Source organism: Pagrus pagrus (genome assembly GCF_965226575.1).
Source record: "Pagrus pagrus genome assembly, chromosome: 8".
In the NCBI taxonomy this organism is placed as follows: Eukaryota; Metazoa; Chordata; class Actinopteri; order Spariformes; family Sparidae; genus Pagrus; species Pagrus pagrus.
Genome location: NC_140192.1, coordinates 5,592,586 through 5,616,208, shown reverse-complemented (window position 1 = coordinate 5,616,208; position 23,623 = coordinate 5,592,586). Strand labels below are relative to the sequence as shown.

Sequence of the window (23,623 nt, the reverse complement as noted above, 5' to 3'; positions counted from 1 at the left end):
TAAATAACACCAGGCTCTTTCCCCTTCCTCCCTGCCTTTCTTTCCTCCTCAGCCTCATGTTTCTTTTAAGTCTCTGATCTTTCCTCCGCCTGTATACAATCTCCCATTTTTTCTCCCTCTTGCACTGGCCTCTTCTTCTCTTCACCCCCTTTTTTTCTTAGCTTCCTTCTGTCTCTATTTTTCCCTTTATCCTACCATCCTCTCCTGCTCCTCCCCTTCCCTCTGCTCCCTCTGTGTCTCCCTCTGCTCCCAGCTGAATAATGATAGTAAACACCTCATTAGGTTAAAAGGCCCACAGGAGCAATCAGAGACATTGTACTCCGTCGAACCTGTTACTGTGAGACATTCTGAACACAGCAGGACAAGCAAGGCTCCTACACAGGAAGTGGGGAGGGGTGGGGTGAGTCATTCAATGCAAAGGTTATTTCAAATCAGATATGATCAAGCTGCAAGATCTACCTGCACTGTGTGATCTGTGTATCTTCGTCTGGCGCTTAAACACTTCTTGTCGCCTTCTCTCAGGACGGAGAACACACACATTCACACACAGCCATGAATAGCTGATTTTACTGTGAGTGATCAGCAGAGAAGAGGAGCATAAATCTCCACTCTCCAGTGGTAACGGCCAGTAAAAGTGGTTTATCTGACACTGTGAACCGCCTACACCACCTTGTCTCAGCAGCCATCTCTGCCTCTCTGATAGCAGGTGTACAAGGTCAGGAACTTATTTTTCTTCACTTTTCAGATGTTCTCATGTATACTCTGTTGAAGCAACTTGGCCTCCCTTCATGTTTCTGTGTTTTTACTTTGCCTGCATGACTTTTTGAACACATAATATATCTACATCCTTGATTTTAAAAATGTATCCCTACTGATGAGTGGTAGACATTAAGACTTCCACTTGGGCTTAACCCCACTCACATGAGTTAACCAAGATAAAATAAAGGTATGATCATCACATGATACAGTAAGCCATCAGTGGACATGATTCTGCGCCTCTAACAAAGCACAAACACATTTGTGACAGGACTCCCAGGTAAACGTAAAGCAGATGATGAATCTGAACCAAATGTGGCAAAAACCAACACAAAGACAAGAAGACGTGACCCGGCATATCACACATGGAGTGATGGAGCAGATGAAAATGTCAAGGGCCAAAATGTCCAGTAAGAAATATGCCAAATGAATAAATAAATTCACAGCAAAGATGTTGCCAAGACCACTTAAGTGCTTCATCCCAGATTTTGGCCTGAAAAACTATATGTGGACACGAGATTCAAAAGCCGCACAACACACAGCAACTGCCCTGCAGTTTGGCTTGACAGCTGTTGATACGAGTCTGAAATGTCAAAGGCGAAGCAGACATCCTGAGGCAAGTAAAAATAGGAAAAAGTGATGCTATAACCGAGGCCAGCAAGACAGACGGAGAGCATCAAGCTCTAGCTCCTCAAGAAACAGAAGATTCGACAATAAACAATAAGATGTTGTCATCGGCCACCGTAGGGGAGGGTGAGACGAGGGGTGTTTGGTTGTTGCAGTCTGTAAGTGTGCTGCTAGATGCCACTAAATCCTACAATATTAAAGCATTACTTTGACATTTCAAGATTGACACCCATCTCATGTCTGTGTGGTATTTGTAAGTATGAAGCTACAACCAGCGAGTTCAGCCTAAAAAACACTTGAAATGGGGAAAAAGCTAAATCCTCCTGCTTGTAGCTCTACAGCTCACCAATTAGCAAGAATGTTTTTTTTTTAATCCCTACAAAACTTAAGTGCTAAACCGACAAGTTGTTTTACATGAGGTGATGTGCCGGACTGTTTCTTGGCCGACAACAGTCCTCAGTGTGAGGCTGCCAGGCAATCTGCAGAGACCAGTTTTCAGTCATTATGCTAAGCATGACTGAAAACTGGCTGCTGACTGAAGCTTCATATTCAAGACACATAAGAGATATTTGAAAGCAAATCTGCATATTTTTCCAAATTTTGTCCTCTTAAGTCATAGTGTCTTCCATCACTTTTCTCTCACCCCTCCTCTTGACTCCCCAGCCTTTCTCCTCTGACAGGGCATGTCAAAGTATCCTTTGTACACTCATTATTTCACGCTGTAGTCACACATCAGATCTCTCCTCTGCATGCTGAGTTAAAGGTGGGGCCAACTACTCAAACCCAACGCACTTATTGTCGGTCCACTGTTTGTACACAGCCCTGACTCTGTAAACTGGAAACAAAAACTAGTCCATAAATAACACTTTACCAGCGAATCAGCAACAGGTGGTGTTCATGCTCATGTACAGGTCAGGGGAAAGGGGAGGGTGAGTGATAGGGACGGCAAATCAGGCACATGCTAACGTGTAATCAGTCAAATGCCTTTGAACAAATATTAGCCTATAAACATATTTTCTGTTGATTATTTTGTAATTTTGATTTTATGTACATCTCTTACAGTACATGCACAGTGTATATCTGGGTGTGTGTGGATGCATTAGAGAGTGTAGTGTACTGCTCCTACATGAGAAATTACAACCCTAAAACATAGGTCTCCTCATTTTGAATTGGGCTACTGATTATGTTTTTCGTCATGAAATATGCTTTGGTTCCTGTTCTACCTGTTCAGGCCAGGACCCGAGCTCATTGGCAAAGGTAAACGTTCCACCTCTTCATGATCCCAGGATCCCTCTGGTAACATTTTGCCACATTTACACAATGTGTTAAGAGATTAAATCAAAATATGCTTAGTCTGGAGCTTTGTTTCGTGTTGTTTTGATGATGAGCTCAAGCAGCAGGAGAGTTCTGAGAATCGATGTCTGGAGCTGGTGCTGACTATGGGAAACCGTCTCGTCCTGTCTGCATGAATTTGGGAGGCACAGTTTCTGAGGGAGCACTGCAGGGAGGGGTGTACGTTTGCTTGTTAGGTTCAACTATAAAAAATCGCTCTCCATAACGGCTCACCCGGCCTTTAAAACACCTAATATTATCACCACAGATACATGCAGCTGCCTCTTTTGGTTTGGATGCGTGTTCCTGTTGTATGTCTGCAAGTATATCACACAAAAGGTGAGGCAATTTGATTAATGAGCAAAGTATATCAGTTCATAACAATACTAAAACATAAGTTATGAGTTTTTATATGACTTTAACACCTTTTCCAGCACAAATATACATAATGAATGGCTTCATAATTTATGCATGCTTAGCAATAATGTATGGCCACGAATCTTTTCGGATTGTCTCGTGCAGTTCGGACACAGACTGTGTGAGTTCATATCGAGCTTGAGGCATGTGATCCCATGCTGCCACTTACCCAGCTTACCTCTCATTAACCAATATGAGCAGTACAGTAAAATTATACTGCAAAATCAGTATGGCAAAGACTTCCCATCATTTTTAATCTAATTAGTCTTCTCTAAGTCAGATTGGATCTTGCAGTTGCTGCTTAAAGACAATAAAGTTCCCTGAGGACAAAGTGTCGTTTATAAGAGTAACAGGCTTTCAAAAGACCTCAGGCGATGTTCATTTTAATAGCTTTACAATTGTTATTGATTAGCAAAGTGGTTTAAACAGAGGGAGCTGATCCACAAAGAACAGCTGAATCAGTGTGTCAAGCTTGTCATTACTGATGAGAGTAAAGAATGAGGGAACCGTGAGCTGTAGATGCAGTCCAGTGTAGACATTTCACTGAATAAAGAGAAGGTATCTTCCTCCAAACTGCTGCCTGAAACAAAAAAAAAGACACAAATTTTAGATTTTAAAAAATAAAAAATAAAAAAATCCCCAAATAACTGCCGCTCTAATTTGTAAATGAACTGTGAAATGAACTGTGAGGGCATGAAAACTGAAGACTATTACCAAAACAACGGCTCTAGGGATCTACTGTGTGTTTTTGGGCTTACACACACACACACACACAGTGCAAAACAAACAGAGGTTGGACCGACTGCTTAAGTAAGCTTTCAAGAGGTGGCAGGGAGTAGATATAATACTAAGAGGAAGAAACAAACAAGCTAGAAAACGTGCTTCAGTGATTCACAATGAATCTGAAAACAGCTTGTTTAGAAAGCTTTATTTTCAATTTTTGCAAAGTCTAGATCTCGCCACATTTCTGTTCATTTAATTAATAAGCTGTGTTAAGATATAATTCAATAACTGAAAATAATCTCTCTCTCATTATCTATTATACATTCCACAGAAATGGAGATAACCATAAATATTCATGAAAAATCAGCTTTCCCCAGCATATGAATTAAACTGTGATGACCTTTCACACCACTCACCTTTCACCTCTAAACTTTGACCCCACAAAGAGCTCTAAGAAGTCCTGGTGGCGATGAAGGCGTTGGGTGCAACAGTGTTAATGGGCTTGTGGGCTTTTAAAGGGCCAGGGGCCACACAGGGGGAACAGCAGGGAACCAGAGGGTTGTTGAGCGTTGTGTTGAAGGTGCCCTTCATTAATGTGTTCATCACACCTGGACTCAACTGCAAAGACACAAATAGAGCAGGAAGGAGGAATGACGAAGAGGTAAAATGAAGAGCAGTGCAGTGTGTTCATGTGAAATATGTGAGAGCGAAAAATGTACATATAAACACATTTAATTTATGATTAAAAAAGCAGACTTTGTCAACTGTACACAGGACAACTGTACTGTACAAAAACAAAGGAAAATGAATGAGTGAATGAGTGAAAGAATGAATGGGGGCTAGTTTGATGGAGTGAGGAGTGACAGATGGTTGTCCTTTAAGACCTGTGTTCGACAGTTCTTGGCATTTTCCACCAATCGCCCTGCTTTTATCTGCTTTCAACAGTCATATAAAACTTCACATAAACTGTCTCCTTTGACAGCGTATGAAACTGCTTACTAAAGCCTTGTGTGAAACAGCTTTACAGCGTCTTCCAAGAAATGGATAAGCCACAAAAACACACAACTTATTGAAGGATGGAGCCTCGCAGCAGTTCAGGCAGGCATGGGAGTTATTTTATAGTCACATGCTCTACACACCATCTGATCATGTACTGTATGTCCTCGACTTCATCTCTCACAATCCGTATAAACATCTGGCTCTCTTTCAGTCGGTGTACAACAATGCTGAGCCATGCACCCTCATTGATACACTGCAGCCTTCATTCAGATATTCAACTTGTTTTTCTGCAAAATATGGTTGAAAAACCTTGACAGGTGTGTCCTGACAATCGTCAGCAATGCTCTTCTTCGTCTGGTCTTTGTTTAACTACAGTTTGTTTGTCCTGATGGCAGGTCACTGGACTGTTATCCTAAATATTACTATTGCTATTTACTATTTATTAATTGCACTACAACCTTGACTTAACCAGTAACTCACATCCAAAAAGCAGCACATACTGTGCATGTAAAGACTTAAACTACAACAATCACTTAAAGTACAACACTTGAACAGCAATTAATAGTTTCCGCTATGCCTTAAGAGAAAGTAGAGACTATGGATGAATTCTAAAAGCTAACTGTGACTTTAACATTGACTGTACAGAAAGATGGACGACATGACCGCTCCCCAAATCATCTCGATCGCACCCTGGGGACATGCTGCAGCATAAATCATAAAGTTCGCTTCCTCCGCCCCCTTAGCAGACAGGACAAACTAAAAATTAACACTACAAATACATTTTTCCCCAAAAATGGTTTCTGTTATTTCAGGTTGTTGTTATCGCATTGATGTATGTTCAAGTGGTAATTGTTCTGATAAGTTAAGTTTAAATTAGTTATTTAATGCTATAAAAAGTGTGTGACGTCAGGATTGAAAGCTGTCGTTGGCAGTTGCGAGGTGTCATGATTCTCCAAATCCATGATTCAATCGCTTTACGTTTTAAAATTCTGTTAAAGATTGTAAAGATCAACAGATCATTGGTTTTATCCCCTGACAGCTGTCATTTTCATTTGCAAATTCTTCTCCTTCTTCTAAAAAGATAGTGGTACTTTTCAACAACAGCTTGACCTTATCCTCATGCCTTATTGGATTGTCGATATCGCCAATTAATGCGGGAACTCGAACCCCGCGGCTACACTGCCCGATCACAACTGCACGGACTCTGGCTCCAAATAACTGTACATCACCAGCGCAAGATGGCAACGCTTGTATCTCAGAGGAAGTGGTAGGAAGTAGCGATGCGCCATCCACCTTTACAGTATATACAGTCAGTGAACTGTAACGTGCAGCTCACACACAGCAACACACACAAATTATTAGTCCTCGGTCGAACCCAAGAGGAACATGAGAAAAAGACAACAGAACATGCATTTCAAAGTTTGACCTTAAAATCACCTCAACTCGTCTCAAAACACAAGAAATTCTCTCTCTCTCTCTCTCTCTCACACACACACACACACACACACGGGCAAAGATGCAAACATACATGCATACATATGTTGTATGCACACCCACTTGACCTACCATCCCCCTCTCAGCCAGGTACTTCCTGAGGAATCTACCTATTACATTGTCAAAGCTTTCTCTCTCTCTCTGTCTCTTTTATTCTCTCCTAACCTCCCACTGCACACACACACACACACACACACACACACACACACACACACACACACACACACACACACACACACACACACACGCACACATGCACACACACATCAGTATGCCAGAGGTGCCAGAGTAGGATTTAGGCACATTGGCGGGGCGGCTCAGATCTCAGTATTGATCCTAATGGGAAAAGGGTTGCCAGTTCAACTCCAGGTCAGCCTTAGGGTTGCCCAGGAGGTCGAGGAGATGGGGAAGAGCCCTTGGAAGTGACGACACCACCTGCATGGCAATGATGGGGGAGATTATGGGATGTTTCACTAGGTCAAAGAGGGGAGAAGGTAAAGAGGATACATGCAGGGAGTTGGTGATGATGTTGCTCAGTATGTATGCAGACGTGTACCAGGTGCACACAGGCACGGAGGAAGGAGTGCTGAATGCAAAGTCGTTCCCACAACACACATACAGCACATGACACATGCAGGTAAAGGCAACACAAGCTTCATCAGATACATGCACAGATACATGCTAGCAGCTGGTTGAGTAAAGGCAACTTGGCTTGGAAAATATTGTTGCCGTGGTTAGAAGAAAACAATGTTGATTATAAAATAGAAAAAGGGATGAAAACCAAGTCTCCCCACCATCAATCCAAACCGTAGGAGGTCTGAGATGCTGCAACATCACGCTACCTCAGCCTTTGCTTCCCCAACAGGATAATCATGAAGTGTAAACATACAGTAGGTGATTTTAAGCATTTGAATGATCAACCGATGCCGTTGTTTTGAGGGGAGATCATTTTAAAAACACCTTACAGATACAGACAGCTTGTTTCCATCGGTGCGTCAGTAAGCCGACACTTTGTAGAATAGTTTTTCTGAAGAGAAAAACTAGAAAGTAGATTCTGTTTTGAGCCTGTGGTCATTTCCCTGAGTCCCTACAGCGGACATAGCGAATGCAAAGTTAGCATGAACCACATGGTTACAATTGCCACATTTATGGGTAATAGCCCATGTTTCCTTTAACTAAAAAGCTTAAACTGATTAAACTTAACTGACTTACTTTTCCTTCTGACTATAATCCTTTCTCAGTGTCTCACACACACACACACACACACACACACACACACACACACACACACACACACACACACACACACACACGACCTTGAGAAACCAATGTGTTTGAGTAGCAGTGTTTCTGTTTATTGTGGACTCACAATATCATCAAGGTTTTTACTATGTTGTGATTTTTGTATGGCTGTTACCTTGGCTAGGTAACTCTTGTAAAAGAGTTCTTGAACTTAAAGGGACTTCCAGCTAAAATATGAAAAGAAAAATAATGCATAGTCATGCAAACTGTTGTTCAAACCCTCAAAACATCGTGCCATCTTCACACAGAAACACCGTAGCAAACATACAGAGAGTTTGGGCAGAGTGGCTGTGACGAGTTGGAATGCAGCTATGGGACATTTTCGCATTTTAAATCATAAAGTATATTACCTCATTGACCCCATCAGAAAAAAATGAGAACATGATGAGATGGTATCAGGGGGAAGTGCTTCCCACGTAGACGCTTTAAAAGTTGAAGTTTAAAAACTCTCACATTGAGGCAGCACATGCAGAGACATAAACAACACACCCTGAGGAAGGTTTGATGAAAATGTCAGCTGCGTTTAGGACACCTTCTGTTCTGACTCATAATGAATATCGAATAAACTTTTCTTGGCTCTGCATGTGCTTTGCACTTGGCAGGCTGCTCGACGTTTGCTCCTTGTGTCTTTTTATATTCCTGTGCTCCAGCAACGCTCCCCTCTCTGTTAAATTAAGCTAAACCAATCAGAACGGTGCTGTGCGTGAGAAAGGCAATCGAGCCTACTTACCAGAAGTAGGTGCCGAACATGGTGCATTTAATGGAAACACTAAATGAGCCCTCACTGTGACCTAATGCCGCTTGAGTAGATAGCTTTGTGACATTACAGGCACATGTATGGATGGATGCACATACATACACACTGATGCTTAAACAGCTACTGTTCCATTATGCGGCAGTCTGCTTCACACTGCAGGTCCTCAGAACACATTTTCAGCTGTTGAATTTAACAACCCTCTTCAGCTGCTCTATTGCCGCTGTCTGTCTCTCTGCTTCTCTTCCTCTATGCGTCTCCACCACCTTTACGTCGCTGTCTCACCTCTGTCCCCGTCTCTCCTTTCTGTCTCACCCCTCCCCGCCTCTCTCTCATCGCTATCTTCCCACTCTCTCTGCCTGCATGCCTTCAATGCTCTGTTATCTCTTTGCACCACTTCACAACATCTTTAACTCTGTATGGCCTGTGGTGTCGTATGGATTCACAGTCACACAGCTAATTACTGAGACAAGAGCTGAGACATGCATTCCACTGAAAAAAGAAAGAGCTGAACTTTCCGAAGCTAATTTGAGACACAAGATGTCTCACTCACAAATGCATGACATCAGTCTATATAGGGAATGAATTACAAAGTTTCTTTGTCAGTGCATAGGGTCTCTATACATATGCATGTATACCTCCTATTCGCCCAACTTGCAAGAGGAACATGGAGCACCCAGATGAAGCACATGCATGAAAGAAGGTACATGTAAACTCCCCAGAAATAACCTCAACCAGCCAGTGGAGTCTAACCCAGTCTAATCTGATCATGTTACTATGCTGCCAATTATCTCCCAACATTAACTCTACTCTCACGGTTTGAATAAAGTGGCTGCAGACAAACACTTGACGAGCCAAAATGGAGGATTTGGATTTTAATTTAAATTTTTAATTTAATGCCCTTATTTTTTTTTACCTAGGAGAGGAGAGGAGAGGAGGGGAACGGAGAGGAGACCATATGAGATACTTCAACGGTTTTACTAGCTACTGTTGGTGGAAAAATTCCCGCAGCTACAGTTTCCTCTTATACCGGAGAGAAATGGAGCAGAGAGACATTGTGAGAAGTAGAGAGGGACGGGGAGACCAGATAAAGAGAGGAAAAACACAGCATATGGTGATGAAAGAATATCTGCAAGCATACATCTGCATGGGAAGATAGAGGTTGTTAAAATGTATGTGGAAAAATTATGCACTCTATACTGCCTGTGTTACCGAGGCTTAGTACTTACAAAATGATACACGCTGCTGCACGCACACACAGGGACAAACTGTTTAACATTAAGATTATTTAAATAGAGAAAGACTTGAAATGTAACCCACACATCACAACGTTGTGCACTCATACAAAGGATTTCTAGTCTTGACTGCCATTTTGCATGAATGACGACAACACACGTTGTGTCAGGTAGATTATGATTGTAGCAGCAGTGCTTGTTAACCTCCAAGATCCAGTTAGATCACAAATACTCTCATGTTCCTGCAGAAATGGACGTTTGATGATGAGATTTGCACTGCAAAGACAAGGAAACGTAGGAAAAATGCAAACTTTCAATGAGATGCTGGATGGAGAGATGAGAGAGCTGGAGAAGAATGAATTTCAGAAGACTGAGGTGAATTTCGGGTGAGCTGTGTCTCCATACTGAAACCTGATGAACTGGAACAGGCGACACAGAAGGAACACTGGTCAGACTGAGCAAGGAAGTGGGCAAACGTGAGCTGCTTTGTTCATGCTTCACAATCACTGGCTAATTTGTCAGCTGTTTGGCTACTATTCTCACATGTTCCTGTACCAAAATGGATATCCATCAAAAACAGTTTGCCTTGCTAATTTATGAAGCAATTTGCATAGAAAAGGAGGAAATTGGAAAATTTGGATGGAGGGCATTGGCAGCACAGACTGTATATTCTGCAGAGAGAGCTGGAAATAGGTAAACCTCATATTAAGTGGAGGTGAACTTCCAATGAGTTGTGGCTGTGCACTGAGACCTAATGAAGTGGACTGGAGCATAGTGTAAGTCCAGGAAGCATTTAAGTCACGCTTGCATCATCTGAATGGCATTAGCTGCTTCATTTATTAGCTGTTTGGCAACCACTTGACTGGTAATGTCCAATTATCTTTAAGCAGGTGCACAGCGTGGCCAGACCACCATTACCTGACATCTCTCACGGTTACTGTAATGATACACTCATGTCAACATTGTTTGCTGCCTCCGCTCTCTCCCCTACACCGTCTTCGTCTTTTTGTTCTTTTATTTTTTATCTGTTTTAGTGTTTCTTTGACAAAATGTCATGTTCTTATATGTTTACTAAAGGGTAACTCCACCATTTGTACACATTAAAGTGTTTTTACAGGTCTTGGGGAGTACTACTGTACATGTAAAAAAAAAAAAAAGTGATGTCACTCATTGGCTTAAATGCATTATGGGTAATGTAGGCACCAAAGATTAGAAAAGGAAGAACAATGCATGGAATACAAATGGAGATATCTCTGGTTCTGCTGTATTGATTTTGATGATTTGTTTTAAAACTGTCCATAATGCGCCCAACAGTGTCACAGGGGTGTAATGCAGAATAGTTGATAGTATAGTATATAGTAGATAATAGTATCAGGTTACATGCAGCTTCCTTTGGAGCCAAAAAATGCTTTAAACTACTTTTTAAGGCTGGTTTTATCCTTGTGAGCACCCTAAAAGAACTGATCCTTTCTGACAAATCTGACTGTGAAAACATTTTCTATGAAAGGTCAATTCCTGGACGTGACTCTTACAACATGATTGCCTCGTGCTTGCCATTTTTGATTATCATTTCTCCCACTAAACCATTTTAGCAGTCTCCCGTCCCCTCGTCAGGGGGGACATAATCTAATTGAGAACAATGGGCAGGAAATAAATCAGAAGATAATCATTCAACACCAAATAAAGAATGATTTTACCCATCTCTGTAAACAACAACTGACCAAGACTGGTTGTGTCTGAACCATTTGTAATCAAAAAGAAACTTTTTGCAAAATAACCAAAAGAAATGGGGAAAGAACAGGATGACAGGGACAAACAGAGCAAAACAGTCAGAAGAGAGACTGAGAGAGTGAACTGCAGAAGAAATTTGAGGAGATAAATCCACAGAGAGACAGCAGACAGACTGGGAGACGGGCAGTCAGAGAGAGAAAGAGAGAAGAAAGAGCCCTGTGATAACATTACAGCCATGGACATGAACATGAAGATGAACTGTGTAGCGAGGTTTAAATCAAACCCAGTGGTTTTGTCTTTGATGTTCACCACTCAAAGTCAGCAGGGACTGGAAGCAACACTCGCTCTTTCAATCATCTCTCTCTCTCTAACACACACACACACACACACACACACACCAGCAGCTGTAACCCAAAGCTGTAAGTCCTATTAAAACACACTGAAATGGAGCAAAGAGAGATTAGGTTCTGGATAGGTTTCATTACAACTGTATTATGCTCTGACCATGAAGTGCATTTGTCTCTGTCGGTAGTCTAAGGTGGCTGCATTAAGCAACACTGCACTTCATAAAAATGCACTCGCTTTTCCCAGTTTAATTTACCCAGGCAGGTCAATTAAGAGCACTTCTCTCACAACGTGAAAAGCTTGAGCCTTGAGCAAGAAACCATATTATTCAGCTTTGTGTTTCTTCAGTGGCTATTGTTCCAAAACCACAATAACTACTACTAAGTTTGGATTTAAAAAATTAATAATTTAACAAGGCATTCAGTTTCTTCCTCTTCAGCTCAAGGTCAAGATTGTCTGACGATCAAAACATGAGATACTCACAGACATACAGTATATCTGTGGCATTTCTGCATACACTCACTACTGGTCATATGGAGACATATGAAGTAAACTCCAGGAGACACATGTCCATACGTACACTGATGTCAAAGCACTGTGACTAAATGTTGGCTGGTCAAGGAGTCATGTAGAATGGGATTGTGTTGGGAAGTAAGAATGTTTCCCGAGAGTAACATGTAACTGTAACAGCATGTTTACCTGATAAGCGCCGGGCCCAGGGTTGGTGTTCATGGAGACTTTGAATCGATCTTCTCTGGAGGAGATCAGAGCCATCTGAGGGAAGGATTTCACACTGAGGTTGTACCTGCCAGGGCCTGATGAACACATACACACATCACATACTGTTAAGACAGGTATTCACACATACGAGTAAATAAATAATTTCGTATGTGCTGCTTCAACAGAAGCAGGAAAGACTGGTGTATTCCCACAAACATGCAAAAGTGATGCAGGCAAGCAAACACCTCAGACACATGTGTATTTTATAGCATACTGTGACCTTCAGTGTGTACAAGAAAACCAGAGGTTTAAGCATTGCATCCTACAAAGTAGATTTTTCAAGATATTTGTTTCCAAATTACCCCTCTTGTCTAAATACATGTAGGTTAGGTTAATTGGTGTGAATGTTAGTGAGAATGGTCTGTCTCTGTTAACCATTTCACACTGGACAAAAAAACCCCTCATCCTCAGGTTGAATGACTCCACAGCAGTCACTGGTGTTTATGGGCCAAAACTGAAACATAGGTGAGCGATGGGCCAAAAGCAAACACCTATCGTAAAATATTAAGATGGTAGTGGTACTAGGATTCCCTTAATTGACTGACTTTCTGCTCTAGGTGTGACTTCGCCCACAGTGCTCAGATTACCCTACGGCAGGCCAACTTTGAGCAGCCCGGCTCTAAAGGAAAAGCAGTTATAGCTAAAAGATGCATGAATGGTACAAATTTATATTTTTGTTCAACATCACAGGTATTTATTTGAGTTGAAAGTGTTACAATTCTGATGGTTAAGGTAGGTTAAATCATTCTGGTTGAAGCTGAAATCTGTACCTTTCTGAACATTCTGCCTTTGGCAATGCTAAGGGGTCTACAGCAAAGCTGCTGTGGCAGGTAACATAGTGCTGCTGTTTATTTGAATCAGCCATAGCATTAATAAATTATTTTGCTCAAGGTTAATAGAAGGTTTTAATCATGTTTTCCTCTTTTATGTAAGACGGTACCTTGGTTGTTTTGCTCCTTTTTCACATATATTATACAACAAAAGTCAAAGCAGTATGGTTGAACAGCATAAATCTGAACTGAGTCATCTGGGTATGTAAGCTTATTTTTCATGTAACTGTCTGTACTTTGATCAAAGCTCAGGCTACCAGACTACTGAACCGCCCTGCTGTCTAACACCAAGATGTGGTGCACAGGAGGACCTGTATAGGACCAGAAACTCTGCAGGGATTAGAATTTATTTTTTACTGTGAGGTTCTTTTGGAAAATGTGTTCATGTTATGAATATAAAATGAAAGAGATGCACGTACACAAACACATGCTGATATTATTACACACAAGCATATCAAAAGACAGAACACACACACATACTCGGTTTTACAAGTAAAAACGAACCTCATCCAAAGCGTTTTTCATTTACAGAAGAAACAGTCTGAAACATTGAATTCTGATAACTTGTCTCAGAGTGAAGAAGATAAACCTTAGGTTTATACATTACACAGCATTGTTTCCATAAACCTTTTTTATTTAAAACCTTAACTGTGAACCTCTCAGACATTATAGAAATGACTTTTACAATCGGTTTTGAAATGGTTTAATGGGCCCCAGGGCAACGGATGGTATTCAGTGCATCAAGAGCTAGAATTACTGCTTCGCTGTTGTATGCCTCCGCACATCAGTGAAGTTGCAGTTTTATATCTATGTATGTCTAGCCTCATATAATATGTGTAGTGAATACCGCTGCTGTATGTATATTATGTGTTCACATGTTTAGCCATTAAAGCTGATTCTGATGAAACATTAAAGAGCTACAGATTTAAACACATTGACACTTCACACACATCATCAACCGGGCAGCACAGAAGATCTGTACAATCGCCACAGTTTCAAGGTGGGCAGCCAAGATTAATGTCACCAATACAGTGTCCAACCACACCCTGTCAGTACACGACATGTACCAGCTATTTGAACGATATATGACAAAATACAGATAGAATTTCAGATTGTTTTTTCATGATGCAAGTTGCTGTAAAAAAATATTAGAGACAGTATAAAATAATATAAAAAGAACAATTAATTTTAAAATCATAGTGTTATCCTGTTTTTCTTATCCTCCTCAATCCATTTTAATCTGGATAGTGTAAAAGTACCTTTGTCTCTCTCTCGCCTAATTTCTGTTGAAGTACCTAATATTGGGGCTGTCCAATAAAGTGTCTTATAACGTCAGTAAATTCCCTCTTACATAACGGTGAACTTTTACATTTACAATGATTAAAAACCATTTTGTTACCTTGATTTGAGAGGTTAAATTTGGGAGGACTTGTTTTATGATCATTCATGCAAATAACTTGTAACATTCTGTGACTGATAGGACCATTTTCGCGCATGAGCAGAACGGATCGGGCAGCTGATTTACTTGATTTACTAACACTGTTTTATGGTAAGTCAGGTGTCAGGTGCTCTTTCTGACCCAACAGCTACTGTAACTGCAATCACCTTATGACTTACAGACTTTTAAAATTATAATAAACACAAACCAGGAAAACAGCATGCATGCTTTATAAACACTTTGAGTCATTGCTAATGTCACGGAGGATTACATTAAAAACAAATACTGTCATTCTGCAGGGACTGTGTGTGTGTTTGCGTGTGTTTGAAAAATGTTGAATAGTTAAATGATCTTACCATTATTAGAAATGTGATCGCAGGGGACCCAGCATGATGAGAAATATAATATTGCATATACTGTAGGCCTATTCATAAATGCAAATTCAATAATGGGCAAAATGATTGTATGTGTGTGTTCCTATGCATATATCAATGAGTGTGTCCAACTGTGAGTCTGTATGTGCACGAGGGTGCCCACATGCTTGTGTCTGCATATCTGTTAAGTGCGTGTGGGTGTTCAAGTGTGTGTGTGTGTGTGTGTGTGTGTGTGTGTGTGTGTGTGTGTGTGTGTATACGAAGAAGAAACACTATTGCAAACAGTCCAAATCTATTTATATGCAAATTGGATTTTGGTTAAACGGTTTGGGGTGCCTCATGGGTTGAGTCCCTTGGTGAAATGGGGCTGGTCATAAATTATCCAAGTAAGTCATGAATCTATCAATTTTGAAACAACATTTTTCAATGGGAGTGTAATTGAGGTAAATATTAGGTTAAAGGCCCACAGAGATGGAGCTAATTGGACTGCATGATGGTGAAAGGGCGTACAGCATCGAGATGGATGGATGGATGGATGGATGGATGGATGGATGGATGGAAGGATGGATGGATGGATACCTGGTAGACTGGGGTCACATGGCAAAAAGAAATTAGCCCGTGGTGCAGCAGAGAGGAAGCAGCTCTGACGTCTCTTGGCTTCTTCACTTAGGGGTTGGGAGTAAGTGCGGCCATTAGCCTTCTCAAATGTCTGACACACGTTGTAAGTGTTGGGCGGAGGGGAGTCCTGGAGAGGAGAGGAGAGGAGAGGAGAGGAGAGGAGAGGAGAGGAGAGGAGAGCATGCTAATTAAAACTAAACCAAGTCAAGCCATTGTCACGTTACCCATCTGGTTTGTGGACTACCATTTTGAAGCCTTGAGATAGGCATAAACCATCTTGTTTTTCAAGGACACGCCTCGGTAGCTTCTTTTCAATCACAAGGTAGCCACACCCCAAATCATACACTGCTTCTAACATATATATTTAGTACAAATGGGATCATAATTTACGAAATGAACATCAATCTGACTTCTTCTTGCATCCAGTGGAATCACCCCTGCTGGTCAGAACGTCAGGATATCACCCAAGTCAATCGGATTCACTCTTTGGACCTCATTGATTATCTGTACCACATCCTACATGTTTTGGTGTGTAAATGATTCATACTCACCCATTTATTTTTTAAAAATCAGTCCAGTAGATTGCCTGAGCTGAGACATGGCTGCAATAGCTGTAATGTAATCCTTCGGGGCAACTCTGACTATTTAAGTTCGGTCCTCTAAAAGTGCTTGTTTGTGCCTCACAGTCTGAGGTTGCTTTTTTTTCACAGTCTGACAACATAACGGAAACAATTCCTACACAGAGAGACCATTCTGCTTAAAGAGCAAGATTCTTTATACAACCAGACACACAAGCATCATTCAAGGAGACGTCTCGCTATGAAATATCGCTGAGTTGTTACAGTTACATTGTCAAAATCAGTTTAATAACAGCAATGACTTTCGAAATAAATTCTTGCTAGCAGTCCGTCTTGGTAAACTCCAAGCTCCTCTCTCCAACTCTGACTGACGTTTCGACGGTTGTCTTCCTGAAACAACTCACCTCTCGCAGGATTTCAGTGAGACTTTTCTTTGAGCGAGACTTGTGTTTCTGCTTACAAGAAGGATCTTTTTTATTCAACAAAAAGGAAACACTTCGGCCTTCACTTCAGCAATGTGTCAGACACCAAAGAACTGAACGGTGGTGGAGGAAACAAGGTTGAGTCACCGGCTAACACTCTGGGAAATGTTGTCCATCGCAACACACAATTACACACACACAAAACGTCATGTTTTCTGGTCCCCTTATTAGATTACACAACTGACAGGTCCGCAGTGTGACGGACACACATTCATTATGAACAGCAAATGACCCGCTCACCCACCTGTTATCAGAGCACACTGTCAGACTTGTTACAATATCACCCATGTACACACTCATGCGTGAATATCAGTGTGCAGATGCAAGGACATACAGTACATGTCACATCATCTACATGCAAATGAAGACAAAGGCACACACATACAAGCACACGCAAAAATAAGTGGTTGGCTCACACCTGTCATTATGCAGCTTCTCAACAGAGAGAGGAACAATGACAGAAACATGGGTGACATTTCCAACATATCACAGGTAATTCCAGATGAATAGCCTCCCTAACAAGGCCATTACATTCTTCATCATTAATGAATTGCTAATAATTAGGAGCAAATTCACAGAGGCACCCTTGATGGCTGAACATGTAATGGATCCCAGGTGGATCTGAAAAGGGAACTGTGTGATTCATGTCACCTGGTTAGAAACTTGCACTACTACCACTGCAAAGGAGTCTGAGTTACTAGGGATTTGTCTTGTCGGTGGGTCTTTGAATAATTGATGGCGAAGGCTGAATATAGCTGCACGATCCATTTATCCTAAACATAGCCGAGCTGTCATTTACCTCAAACTGTCATTTCCCGACCGCTGTTTTCTCCTTCTCCTCCTAGGTAGCCGTCCATCTTTAATCATTGCTAGCCCAGGCCATTTAGCTTTTCATTATAGACACAGTGGGAGGAATGAGAGGCAAGCACAACATGTGCGCGACGGTACAACCTCACACACACGCAGAGACTGTCAATTTACAGGCGCACACGGACAGACACAAACCGGATTCTGTGTGATGTTGAAAGCAACTGTGGCATTGCTGAGAAATAAGATGAATTCAACAATGGGGAGAAGAAATTCTGTCACTTTTTACTGTATTCCCTGGTTTGGTTTGAAGTACGTATCTCGCACACACACAGGACCACACACATGCACCTGTAGGCACACATCTGTCACAGATCTATCTAACAGTGCGGAGCAATCATCCTCCAACCTCGGCAACATAATGTGCACACACGCCCTTCAAGGGGCCCTATGGTCCGTAATTATACCTGAACATGGAGCAAACCACTGCTCCCAGTAGAAGTCATCACCTATTGACAACACTCAGGTTCTCTTTAATTACACACCTTCCACATTTAGACAGCTCAATAGGTATCTTCCTACATGCCCCCAGTGACACACACACGAGCACAGATTTTCCGAACAATTTCATCACATTTCGTGCCCTTGACTGTCTGAAAAATATCTCTGCATAAAGTGCACTGTAGATGCCAGATACACATTTGTGGCAGGCAGGCGGTGAAATTGAATATTGATGTGATGTGAGCACCAAGACAGACTGTCAAGCCCTGACAGTATTTTTTAATGAAAGTGGAGCAAGAAAAATAAACAAAAATTGTATATTTTAGATGCATACCAAATGTTATATATAAACTAGAAGTCATAATTCTAGTTAATTAAAAACAATTTGAACTACAGATCAAGCACACTGTGGGAGGACTTAAATAAATCATGAAGTTATGTTAAATACTGAATAAAAGAACAGGTAAATACTTAATTTAGTAAACATGTACAATGAGAGGCAGCAGAGGTCTACAGTACAGTATGTCCTGGATTTGATACTGCAATGGGCAGTGCTGCCTTACATACAGATACTGCCAAGAGGCACAGTGAGCATCAACAGTGTTGAGTTAAGCCCTCAAATCCCCTGTCAAAGCACAAAACAGAAACATAAAACATTCTCATAAATCCTGTAGCAGTTTTATACCAAAATTAGCATCTATATGTGGGTCTTGAAACGCTCGGGTCACATGGCACATGGGTTTAGCAGAGCAGCTAAAAGTAGGCAACTGAGTTTTACATTGTCAGTGGACAAGTTTGCCTGTTTTTTTTCTTCCTTTTTTTCGCAAAACAAGGGACAGTAGAAAGCATCTACCTCATCAGACTCTGAAGATACTTATACTGCTACTGACATGGAGGTAAGTGACAAAGTTAGGGTTGTTACTTTTTTCTCTCTTTTACCTCAGTCTCTCTTTAAAACTCAGCACAAACTGAAATACGTTGGAGCGATGCTTGAACGGAGACAGATGGGAAAGTATTTCCGTGCCAACGTTAACCTGAGTCAAAGAAATGCGTCACAAAAGAGGTGAAAATTAGCTGATAAAAACACCTGTGACTACTGCTGAGTCAGTTGACCCAGGAATGAATGCCAGATGTTAGTGGGTGTTTGTGAGTTGTTTTTTCTCCCTCATTGTGAGGGGTACTAGATATGACTACAGTCAAAGCATATGCTTGTCCAGTAAGCTTTATCCATCCAAACAAATAAAACAACAAAACTTAACATAAAATAAAACAACATTACACATAATTATAAGATTCCTCTGGTACATGGACAAAGTAACAATTATCTTCTCCTTTAAGGGTTTTAAAAGCATACCTGGATTTTGTGGGGTGGATCTGACGTTGATGAAAGACTTTTCTAAAATTGATAAAAACTTGATAATCCCTGTCTTGTGTCAGATCATTGCTGGTTATGGAAAAAAATCTCTTCTAGTTGCAAAACAGTGCAGCTGCACAGTCCCTTCTGTCATTATGGTGGAGTTCCCTGAGCAGTGCATGGCAGCTGGAGGCAGCAATGTTTCTCCTTCAAGAGTTTATTCATGAAAAGTGTACAAGACTCACAGCCATTAAATTGACCAAACACATGAATTTGCAAGACCGATTTTGCGTGACTGCTTCTTACAATTTCTTGACATTACTTGGCATTCCTCTGCATTACTGGTGGATTATTTAAGAACATGTGTGTACTGTTCATTGTTCAAAGGTGATTGTCAGGTGTCTTGGACAGCTGGCAATATCAGTAGTAGTTTGTGGTTAGTCTTTGTGTAATCAATTTGCAAAGTCCTAGGAAAGCCAAATTTAACACATCTAGTAGGGATGAAAACACACACTGTAGCATCCTCTACAGCCCATAGAAAATGTAAAGCATATACTTAGTTACGTACCAGCCTCAAAAGAGTTAAACAAAAATGTAAACACAAAGTCCGATGTTACTTACTGTCTTCTTATAGCCTTTCTGCCATGCCATCTCCTCCTGACAACCGCCATACTAACGATTCAGCTTAGTTATGCAGTGACAGCTTTGACTAATGAACAGGCATGACACAAAATGCAGTGTGTGTGTGTGTGTGTGTGTGTGTGTGTGCGAACTACCACATCCCATTCTTCATCCTCTCATTACTCTTAAAACCTTTTATTTTTCCCTGCAGAGCGCAATGCTTTTTTTAGACTGTATTTCCATATTTCAGATCATTGCACTCGAGATAATATATAGTCTTAGTGTGTGGGCTAGGGCATGTGCTTGTCTGTGTGTAAGCGCATTGTGTATGTATCCCAGTGATGGTTAGTCAGTGATGGGTCTGTGTCATTTTATCTCATTTCTCATTTCTACGGGTACAAGGTTTCATTTGTAGCACTCATAGGTAAATGTTTTTGTGGGGATGGGAGATTCAGCTTTTACAGAGTTATAACAAGACATCACAGCACTACAGCACAGAATAATGCTGTGTAGAGACGAGTTAAAATATATCTTTATCGTGGAGAGTCAATCATTTGCCATAATTTCAAGTCAAAGCCTCTAATCATATGCTTCAAAAATTAAGAAAAGGAAGGGGGGCTTGTGCTCTATCAATACCAGTATCAAGTTTGTCTTTTTTAATTGTCAGGAATTAATCTTCTACTTCTTGTACAAAAGTTTTAAAGATCAGATATCATCCTCGCACTTGTGTTTAATTTTCAGTTTGTGCGTTGCTTAATCTTATGCAATAAAACAGATCGCTAGTATTTAAATGAAAAGTGAACACGGCGTTTGTTTGCTTGTTTTCCTCCCAGAATAGACCATCTATGTCATTCTGTGTCATAAGCACAGCTGGTGTCTCATCATAGAGCTTGATAACCATCTGTCTGATTTTAGTAGTGGAGGTATGGCTCGTGTCATAAGGCCTTAATGAGGTTTTAGACAGGTCTTCAATATAGATGGAATGGCAGAAGGAAACCATATGGGTCCCATTCGCTTCCTATTCACACTTTATAGGCAGCAGTTAGTCTAACAATTTGCTGACAGCTACAGTTTTCTGCTGTGTTTTGTAGCCTTGTATATGTTGCTTTCTCCTTTATTTCACTCCATCCCTGCATTATTTGCCTATTATCGCGTTGTCATCTCTTTTTGCCCTCCTTGATGCTTACTTTCTTGCCCTGTTCATTGTCTTTTGATGCCTGATGCTCTGCCTACTCTCTTCTTCCCACGGTTCAAAAAACTCGATCCTCCCTTACATCAATTACATCCACTATATCCTTGCATGCTCATGCTTTTTTCCATTTAACCTCTCTCTTTATTTAGCAAGTGCTTTATTTGTCTACTTTAATCTAACAGCCTCTCTCATTTCACTACATCTCATGTGACATTTACATGAGGAACTAAAAGCTAATCTGATTTTGAGGAGCATTCGTGTGAGAGGATTAGACTCCAGTTTAGATCTACAGTAGAGCTTAAACCCAAACCCCTTTAAGCCTCACTGTAACTGTCTCCCTGTGATTTATATACACTAGTCATCAGTAAGCTGTCTGTGCTGTCTGGCAGGTTTAAGGGCCTGTATAAACACTGACACCCACAGCTGGGTCCCTCCTGAACCACCAGCCTTCCAGCAGAGGAGATGGCCTGGTTGAGTTAATGCCCAGTCCTGGCCCTCCTCACATCTTACTGGGCTTCGCTCTCCTCATCCTCCCCCTGGCCGCCTGCCTGGCTGACTGTCTGCTTGGCTCCTAAAATCATCACCTGCTACTAAACAGCTGTCCATAACCAAACACACACTAAACACACAGCTGCTGCGTCAAATGGGCACATGCCAACACCTGCATATGCGTGCACGCACGCACACAATGTGCAATACACACAGCTGCTGGCCACAGCTGGTGCCCATACTTTGGACAGAGAAATGTACATGTAGGCATGCACACGCACACACTGGACACAGCTGCTTACCACATGTGCCTAATTTACACAAGAGGAGAGGGGTGAAGAGAAAGAGAGGCCGAGAGGGACTGATTAACTGAGAGTGAGAAAACATACAGATGTGGAGCAAGACAGAGACAGAATCCAAAGTACACTATAGAGGGAGAGAAAAGAAAAGAAAAAAGTAAAAAATAAGTTGAGAAAATTGGCAGCAGAAACAAAACTCAGGCCTAATAATAGATAAAGACACTATCAAATTAAAGGACCTGGCCCTGTCTGATTTCACTTCCTCTAATCCAATCAAAAAAGGGCAAAAAATGTAATTTGTTTAAATACTGATCTCTATTCTGGTCAGTGCCACAGGTCCACTGGTGTCTGCTGACGATTCCATTATTCTCAAGATAAATAAATACAAACGGGGTCCAGTCTCTCACACGCTGCTGAAGATTTTAAAAAGCAGGTCAATACAAATGAAATTTTACAGATGGAGTATTGGCTGATTCTGACACTAGACTGAAAAGGTGCATCTGAAATGTATCAAAGTTATGTTAATTTACATCAAGTAGTGTATAAAAGCTCTCAAATCTTTCTTGATTTGCATTTGTGCGATCTGTGTCTTTGAACATGACACTGGATTTAAGACAGAGATAGACAGACAGACAACGCATGAAAGAAGACATTATCTCCTGTGCGGATGTGCCGGAGAAAAAAAGAAACAACAAATCACTCTAGCTTACTCAAAACAATAAATAGAGTAAAGACTGACTCAAATATGGATTTTTTTGGGCAGCAGTTGGTGCTTGTTTGTTCACATAAAACAACACATGTTCAAAGGGACAATGTGTAAGATAAGGCCAGAATTGTTTGAAACATTCAAAAAGAATAACAATGTTGTTACGTCAAAGACATGTATGCATTGTGTTGTGGAGGTGTCTTATGAAATTAACATGCTAATCAGCTAGCCTCCACCTGTCTTATCTGGTACATGTATTACCACCTGTGCCTCAAATGGCGATAGTCTGATATCTCCCGGAGTTTGAGCAGAGAGATGTATGCTAATGGGAAGGTCTTCACTTAGTCTAATAAATAAACTAAAAAAACTCACAAAATGTCACGAAAGGACGCATTTTCACATGTGTTTTCCTTATTAAACAGAAAAATTAAACTGTACAACTTTTGAATTCTTGTTTCTCTCATTTACAGAACCAAGACAGGCCTAACTGCCCTATTGACTCATCGAAAACATAACTGGACATACACCAAAACAGTCTTTGTTTCCATTGAAGTAAATCACCAGCTCTACATGCTGTTGATGTGCGTGTGTGTGCATGTGTGTGTGTGTGTGTGTGTGTGGGAATAGGTGAATGAGAGGCAAATTGTAAAGCGTATTGGATAAAAGCGCTTTATGAAAGCAACCATTTACCATTTAAATGGCGACACTGCATACAGCAAACTAATGAAGCATACAGTAGGTATTGACTCTACAGAGGCTTGCTCTGGAGTCGTGAGAATGCGCGAGAAATCATGTAGTGTTTATCCACCTTCGCTTGTAAAATGTCTTTTATTTCGAGT

The 23,623-nt window shown here is 41.0% G+C and overlaps 1 protein-coding gene across 1 annotated transcript in view; it reads right to left on the bottom strand.

The window, feature by feature from the left end:
* Positions 1–3,499: 3,499 nt before the first annotated feature.
* stpg2 (sperm-tail PG-rich repeat containing 2) overlaps positions 3,500–23,623 on the bottom strand; it is a 55,934-nt gene continuing 35,810 nt past the window's right edge. The window contains exons 11-14 of the mRNA XM_084361095.1: positions 15,717–15,882; positions 12,415–12,530; positions 4,272–4,473; positions 3,500–3,712 (exon numbers count right to left, since the gene is read on the bottom strand). Coding sequence (XP_084217221.1) covers positions 4,306–4,473; positions 12,415–12,530; positions 15,717–15,882 — 450 coding nt within the window. The 3' untranslated portion in view covers positions 3,500–3,712; positions 4,272–4,305. The remainder of the gene's footprint in view (positions 3,713–4,271; positions 4,474–12,414; positions 12,531–15,716; positions 15,883–23,623) is intronic.